Source organism: Xenopus tropicalis, chromosome 4 (genome assembly GCF_000004195.4).
Source record: "Xenopus tropicalis strain Nigerian chromosome 4, UCB_Xtro_10.0, whole genome shotgun sequence".
NCBI classification, from domain to species: Eukaryota; Metazoa; Chordata; class Amphibia; order Anura; family Pipidae; genus Xenopus; species Xenopus tropicalis.
In genome coordinates this window covers 83,667,500-83,675,943 of record NC_030680.2, presented here as the reverse complement: position 1 = coordinate 83,675,943, position 8,444 = coordinate 83,667,500, and the positions used below count along the sequence as shown (strand labels likewise).

At 39.3% G+C, this 8,444-nt stretch overlaps 1 protein-coding gene across 2 annotated transcripts in view; it reads left to right on the top strand.

Moving 5' to 3' along the window:
- Nucleotides 1-8,444, top strand: part of LOC100498117 (interleukin-12 receptor subunit beta-2) — a 47,774-nt gene that overhangs the window by 1,644 nt on the left and 37,686 nt on the right. Inside the window, exons 1-2 of one of the 2 annotated variants that reach the window (XM_031900878.1) lie at nt 2,739-2,916; nt 7,045-7,143. In XM_031900878.1, coding sequence (XP_031756738.1) covers nt 7,074-7,143 — 70 coding nt within the window. In that variant the 5' untranslated portion in view covers nt 2,739-2,916; nt 7,045-7,073. Of the gene's footprint in view, nt 1-2,738; nt 2,917-7,044; nt 7,144-8,444 lie in introns of those variants that run through there. The other variant, XM_031900879.1, reaches the window with a different exon arrangement.

Below are 8,444 nucleotides of genomic sequence, written 5' to 3'. Positions count from 1 at the left end.
AAGGGAATTCTAAGGAAGGTAAGCATGCAAAAAAATAGTGTGAAAAATGCTGGCTAGAATAAATATGCATTCTTGTGTTTAAATGAAGGAAAAGGCCAAGTTGCAGGATGCTTTGATTGACAGGCAGGATGCTTTGTCATTGGCAATAAATATTAAAGGAACAGTAACACCAAAAAATGAAAGTGTATAAACGTAACTAAAATATAATGTGCTGCTGCCCTGCACTGGTAAAAGTTGTGTGTTTACTTCAGAAAGTCTACTATAATTTATATAAATAAGCTGCTATGTAGCCATGGAGGCAGCCATTCAAAGGAGTAAAGGCACAGGCACATAGCAGATAAAAGCTAAAACACTATTGTATTCTACAGAACTTATCTGTTATCTGCTATGTAACCTGTGCCTTTTCTCCTTTTTTCCAGCTTGAATGGCTGCCCCCATGGCTACACAGCAGCTTATTATATAAATTATAGTAGTGTTACTGTAGCAATCACACCAGTTTTACCAGTGCAGGGCAACAGTGCATTATATTTTTATTACTTTAAAGCTCTTTCATTTTTTAGTGTTACTGTTCCTTTAAACTTAAACTGGTGTAATGACAAAATGAGGGAGAAGATGAGCAGTAGGGGCGGTGTACATAGCAGCATTCCTAATGGGCTGGAGTGGCTGTTGTCTGTGTAAGGGAATGTAAAACGGCACAACATGATAAAATAAAGAGCTAGAATTTCAGTGGGCAATGAACACATCACAATTTTGGACAGGGTTAGATATAAGTAAAAAATAAGAGCACAAAATCATCACCACCAACTTAATTCTTTTTAGTAAAGAGAACGAAAAACAATTACTACAATAGATAGTATATTTCCTGTTAGTAATATAAATTTATCTACTTCCTTTCCATCAGAGAAAATTAATATAGCTGTGTCATGCTTAATTGCTCTGATTCTAGATAACTTTATAAGAGTAAATTAGTCACTCCAGTTTAGCACACCATTAGTTCTGTGTGTGCAGCAGTGGGAAAACAGCTAACTATATGGTGAATAGAAAACTAGGACCTTTGTGTCTTGGCTGTTGCCATAACTCATGTTGCTTGTAGCTTTAAAAAGTTGTAAGGGCTGTATAGCAGGCAGGTCAAAGAGAGACTTGAATATGACCCCCTATACAGTGCCATAGACTGTGTTAGGGCTGCCTCTTTGTTTATCACGCATCTGAATATCTGCTACTAGCAAGGATGATCCAATTCATTTTACTGTATGATAAAGAATTACCAGATACATTGTTTCCTTGCCTTAGATCAGTGCTGTCCAACTGGTGGCCCGCGACCCCCCTCTGTGTGGCCCCCCAACTGTCTGGCTGCTTTGATGGCTTACCTTTGTGTAAGCTTTAAATGGTATCAGTACTGTGATTAACTGGCCCCATGCATGGTTCTCACCTCAGATTCAGGCTGTAATCCCTCTGTATTGTTTAAAAATGTAATCCCCTGTACTGTTCACACCTTCTAATCTCTCAGACATTGTATGTACTGCCTGGTCTATGCTGCCTGTGTGTAGGCAGGTAGGCAGAGTATGGCACATAGGCAGCATAGGACAGGGAGGGTATGGCACACACAGGCAGCATAGGTCATGGAGGATATGGCACACACAGGCAGGGTAGGGCAGGCAGAGTATGGCACACACAGGCAGCATAGGTCAGGGAGGATATGGCACACACAGGCAGGGTAGGGCAGGCAGAGTATGGCACACACAGGCACCATAGGGCAGGGAGGGTATGGCACACACAGGCAGCATAGGGCTGGCAGAGCATGGCACACACAGGCAGGGTAGGGCTGAGTATGGCACACACAGGCAGCATAGGGCAGAGTATGGCACACACAGGCATCATAGGGCAGGCAAAGTATGGCACACACAGGCAGCATAGGGCAGGCAGAGTATGGCACACACAGGCAGCATAGGGCAGGCAGAGTGCTGCCTGTGTGTGCCATACTCTGCCTTCCCTATGCTGCCTGTGGGAGGTGAACCTGGCAGGGGTTTGTTTTGGGAGTTTGTTAGCAGTTTGTTAGCGATGAAATGGTCCCTAAGGTGTGTAAATATATGCTGGGGGTTGCTGTGCTATCCACAGGAGAGGAGGAGGCAAATGGATTTAAGGGTACGTCTTAATATGACATAATATAATTCTTTCACATATGAATGATGCTGTGAGTGAGGACGAAGCATTTGGGTTTTTGCTGCACTACCACCATAGTGATAAAATGGGTGTGGTTTAAAGGGGGAGTGGTCAAAACTGGCTTCCATTAACGGCCCTCCACCATGTTTGCGAGAGAAATTCCGGCCCTTGGCACCGCAGAAGTTGGACAGCACTGCCTTAGATGCATTAGAGGTCCAAATGTGCACACAACACTACTGCTCCTTTAGTTATGACTATTTAAAACCAGTTTAAATGCAAATTTGAGGCTGCAAGTAACTGATCTGTACGATTACAAAACAACTAAAATGAGATATAAAAGCATCTTTGCAAACATGAATGGTAAAGAAAAAATGAAGATTGTACAGACCAAACCCCAAAAAAACCCAAATTCATTAAGGACCTGCTGCCTATTAAGCTTGTTTCACTGCAAATATTTACAATACCATTGACCTTTGCCACTTTTTGACATTCAAATACATCATGTCACAGCATTAGTGTGGCAGAGACTGAAGACCATCTAGACTAAACCACATTGATCAGGGGTTGCATTCTGAGTGTAAATCAACCCACTAAATTTGCATGCCTTAAAGTTTCTGTGTCCTAGATTTAAACATAGCATTGAGCAGCAGGTAGGCGTGTGCTCTCAGCAGAGCAGTGATAAGCAGACAAGGGGTTTTTTTCCACTTCATTTTAAAGATGCCAAGAGCAAGCAGCAGAGCAAAGCCACTTATGAAGGTAGGATAAAAAATTTCATATGATTTTTTAAATATTTATTGAATTAATTTGAAGTGCTTTAGTGTTAGCTTTAGCCAATGCACATTTCATAATATTTGTTGCTTAAGTATACCTTTATTTACGGTACCATGTTACCAGCAGTCTATTATCCTGTAATACTGCAACCTTTGAAACAGCTATAAGCAACAAGTTAAATCCTACCATTGTGCACTTTTGCTTGTTTGGCAAAGTATAGTCTCTTTTAGAGGGAAAATACTCGTACAGAAAAATCATACCTTTCATGCATTATTACGTGGCTTTATTTGTATTCATTTTATAAAACCTGAACATGTACTGTATTTTTGTAAATGCTACTTTTAATATTACAGTTTGTTACAGCATGATTAAGGGAATAGAAAAAAAGCTTTTTGTCAAACGAAAAACATCCAAAACATTTTTTGTATTCTTCACTGCAGAATGTGAAATGTAGTAAATTGATAAAACTCTAGTGTACAAAAACGTTTTTTCAATCTGTGGCAGTGAGGATCCTACCCACAATTGCCTGCACTATGAAAGGAAAAAAGGAAATAATGCAAAAAAAGTCCAAATAATTAGATTTATGTGGAGTCCTGACAAAAAAGCTGATCCAACCCATGGAATGTTTATCATGGTGTGTGAACTTCCATCAACCTTGTTATTGTCACTGGGTATTTCCCTGTTTGTATAAATGGTATTAGGTGTTCCTGCTTCAGCTCTGAAGCCTTACAGCTTTTATATTTTCCTGGTATGCAAATCAATACCCCAGATAAGCAGAGGTTAGCAGAGTCTTCCACACTAACTAATGGGAGGTCTGGATGGATGCTCATCTAATCTGCACATTTCCAAAGAAATATTATCAGTGACAGGTATGAAAGTTGTAAAACTTTCATGTTCATGGCAGTACAACTTATGTAATATGGTCCTCTGGAATGGCAAACTTATGTTTGCAAGAAGAAGACCTCAGGTGACCCCAGACCGCAATTTGATTGAACAGAGCTTAAACAAGCATGATAGGTGTGATTTAAGATCAGTGTAATATAGCCTAGAATTTTGTAAAGGTATATTATATGGACACTATGAGGTATAGGTATAGGTTTGTCCTATAAGGTGTTTTTGTATAGAAGGCAAGAGAACATATAATATTGCTTCTGATAAATACTTCATAATAGAAATCGAGTCTTATGTTTAAGCGTGAAAAGGTTATCAGATATGAGGAAATTTTAATATCATTCAGAGTGTGCTTGGCTGTTTTGGTGAAGAAGGTGATGCGCACTGTTGAAAATTATTGTGATAGTATAGGTATATGGTATATTTATCATGCTGAATAAAAAGTGGAGTGAACCATTACCGGTGATGTTGCTCATAGCAGCCAATCAGATGCTTTGGTTTGGTTTTCTAACTGTTGAAATCTAATTGCTAATTGGTTGCCCTGGGCAACATCGCCGGTAATGCTTCACTCCACTTTTTACACAGCATAATAAATATGCCCCTAAGTGTATACATTTGGGAACTTATGGACACTCTGCTTTCTGCTCACTGGCACCTCAGATATTAGATGTTATTATTATTATTAGATAAGTAGAGCTTGCATGATGTTGGGAAACCAAGGAAAACAGTAAAGTAGATAAATGCACACCCCCTAAATACCACTCCTATTTTAAGTTTGAACACATATTAAGGGGTTATGGGTTCTTTATTTATTTGTTATTACAGTTTTGCCAATAAAGGGGAAATTGTCCTTAAATCTTAGTTCCCCCACGAGACCTGTTTATCTTATCAGTTACAATTGTATCTAAGTGCAGGTGTTGAGTATTGAGTATGTCTCTTTGCCAAAATCCTACTTATCCAATTAAGTTTGAGAAATTTAGTTTTTTGGCGTTCAGTGCAGGAGATCAAAGGGAAGTGAGGGGCTTTTCAATGAGAATCCGGGACTGTGTGTTGAGCCGTTAAAATCGGGACTGTCCTGCGAATATCAGGACAGTTGGAAAATATGAGAGAGGATGGTCTGGAGGGGAAGTTCAAACTTCACCCATCCAATCCCTGTGGGGCTCTACCAGGATGTAGATTTCAGTGAGAGGAAAAGCAGTGCAGAAACCTGTGTAGGGGACAGAACATGAAGGGGCAGAACTCCTGGTTCATGACTGGAATGGGGGGCCCCTGAGGTGACAGCCCTGGTGTGCCCCAGACACCCTAGTCCAACACTGATTAAACATACCGATTACATACATACCTGTTGAGGAGGACAGGGTTCTGCCCAAAAGAGCTTATCACCCTTATCTCTGGGTTCTCATCAAACTACGTGTTAGGGCAATGACACATGGGATGTTTTGTTGCTTGCGATAAATCTTGGCTACCGCGGGCAACAAAACATTCCTTGTTTCCTTCCCACTGGCTAAAATGCTAATTGCCAGTGGGAAAACATAAGCGGCGTGGGTACTTTCTAAAGTAGTTGGACGTTTTTTCAAAAGGCAACTTTCGGCTACTTAGCAAAGTAGCCACACCATGGTTTCCCACTGGCGATTTACATTATTGCTGATGGGAAAGCATTTGTAGTAGATTAGTAGCTGCAGAAGATGAAATTTATCATGGGAGACTAATCTCCTTGTGTGTCATTGTACTTGCACTCTTCTACTGACATAATCCTCATAAATCCCACTCAGTACATCTTCACTTAGACTCATTCAAGACTTCACTACAGTTGTACTCTAGGGGGCTGATTTACTAATCCACGAATCCGAATCCTGAATGGGAAAAAATCGGATTGAAAACGAACATTTTGCGTTTTTTTTTCGTAAATTGTCTCAACTTTTTCGTAGCCATTACGACTTGCTCGTAAATTGTCGCGACTTTTTCGTAGCCATTACGACTTGCTCGTAAATTGTCACGACTTTTTCGTAGCCATTACGACTTGCTCGTATATTGTCGCGACTTTTTCGTATTGAGCGCTCGTAAATGGCGGGCAAACCTTTGCGACTTTGCATGATTTTGGAAGCCTCCCATAGGACTCAATGGCACTCTGCAGCTCCAACTTGGCCCAAGGAAAGTCACGATACTGAAGCTTGAATGAATCCAAAACTTTCGTACTCGGCATGACGGCTACGAAAAAGTCACGACAATTTACGAGCAAGTCGTAATGGCTACGAAAAAGTTGCGACAATTTACGAAAAAAAAACGCAAAATGTTCGTTTTCAATCCGATTTTTTCCCATTCAGGATTCGGATTCGTGGATTAGTAAATCAGCCCCCTAGAGTACAACTGTAGTGAAGTCTTGAATGAGTCTAAGTGAAGATGTACTGAGTGGGATTTATGAGGATTATATTATATTTCGTAATGATCGGTATTTTTGCGACTTTTTCGTCGCTGTAGCGACTTTTTTGTATGTTCCTCTACTTTTTTGTCGCTGTCGCGACTTTTTCATATATATTCCGCGACTTTTTCGTTGCCGTCGCGAGAAAAACGGATTGATTTTTCCGCCGTTTACAATCGCTCAATACGAAGAAATTGCGACAGCAACGAAATAGTCGCGCAAAATACGATAAAGTCGCGACGGTGATGAAAAAGTCGCAACATTTTCTTTTCCAATACGATTTTTTCCCTTTCTGGATTCGGATTTGTGGATTAGTAAATCTCCCCCTTAGTATCACTATAGACCCGTTGTAAGCAACTGTTTAATTAGTATTTATTTATTATAGTTTTTTTTAATAATTAGCCTTCCTGATCTCCCTCCTTTTTTGCAGTAGAAAGTGTTATTTGGTCACTAACCACAGATCAGATTTAGGGGGAAATTTATTAATACACGAACGCTCTGAGTGTTCATTTTGCGCTTGCGCTACTTTTTTGTATGCCCGCTGTTTACAATCGTTCGGTACGAAAATTTTGTGACTTTCGGATCACCAATACGATATTATCGTGACTAATACGATTTTTTCGTAAGCATTTTCGTGATATTTGCAATCTTCAGAAATTATCGTATCCAATCCGAATTTTTCCCATTCTGCACACAAGACAATAATTAAAAAACATAAGCAATAGTAAATTAAGTTGCAAAATGCTGCAGAATGCCACTATATACACTAAATAAAACTAAAATTATATTATTGTAATTTACAGCATAAAAACTTATTTTAAAGACTGCAAATATGGGAATAATTTCCTATGGATGGAGTACAGCCTGGATAGTACATTTGCTAACACTCAGAACTTGTGAAGGTATGATATTTTTATATAAAATAAGCATTTCACTTCTCTTTGTAAAAATACTGGTAATCTGTTCTTTGTGTTGAAATTATGGTTTCATTCACTTTACGCCTGTCGTTTCCCCTGAATACCCTCTACAAGACTTTGCTGACTGATTAAAAAATAGCATCAGTAATGTAAATGAAGCCCTACAGGCCCAGTATCAAAATCTGCACCCAGCCACTGATGTGGTTGTGATTGCTAGATATCCATTTCTAATTCTGATTTTTATGCCCTCCTGCCCAACCATATATGGGGCAAATCTGCACCTGGGTAGTGACCCACAGCAACCAGTCAGTGATTATCTTTCAGCTAGCTGCAAGAAGAATGGTTAAGCAAAATTGTGATTGCTGTTGGTAAAAATGTCCTTATCTCCTTTTCTCCTGTAATGGAGTTAGAAATCCCTTCCCATTAACTTGCATTGTACTTAACTCAATACATTGTTCTTAACTCAATACCTTCTTGATTGTTCTAGTCCCTAGTCCAGGACTTATTTCCTCTTCCTAGCCACGTTATTTCCTCTTCCTAGCCACATCTTTATCTTTAAACAAAAGGAAAAATAACAGAAGATAGAGAAGGATTAAATATGCATGAAGGCATGCTATAAGTAAGCTTGGGGCCTGTCAAGCAAGAACTGAAAGAACTAATTTGTTTGTAGGAAGTAATTATTGTCAGATTGGTTCCCGGAACTAAAACACTCAGTACATGAAAGACTTAAAGGAACAGTAACACCAAAAAATTCAAATGTATAAAAGAAATTCCAATATAATATACTGTTGCCCTGCAGTGGTACAACTGGTGTGTTTGCCTCAGAAACACTACTATAGTTTATATACACAAAGCTGCTGTGTAGCCATGTGGGCAGCCATTCAAAGGAGAAAAGGTACAGGTTACGTAGCAGATAACAGATAAAACGCCATTGTATTCTGCAGTTTATCTGTTATCTGCTATGTAACCTGTGCCTTTTCTCCTTTTTTTCAGCTTGAATGGCTGCCCCCATGGCTACACCATAAATACAGGCTATAAATACCCTGTATTTATATAAACTATAGTAGGGTTTCTGTAGCAAACACACAACTTTTACCAGTGCAGGGCAACAATACATTATATTTCATTTACTTTAAAACATTTTCATATTTTGGTGTTACTGTTCCTTTAAAGGTTAATGTTGTCTGTCAACTGAAAGTCCAGTATGGCTACAGTTTACATTTAATGATCAATGTCACAGAGTGGGTAGTATTGCCAGCCAGTATAGAAACTGTAGCTTACAAAAA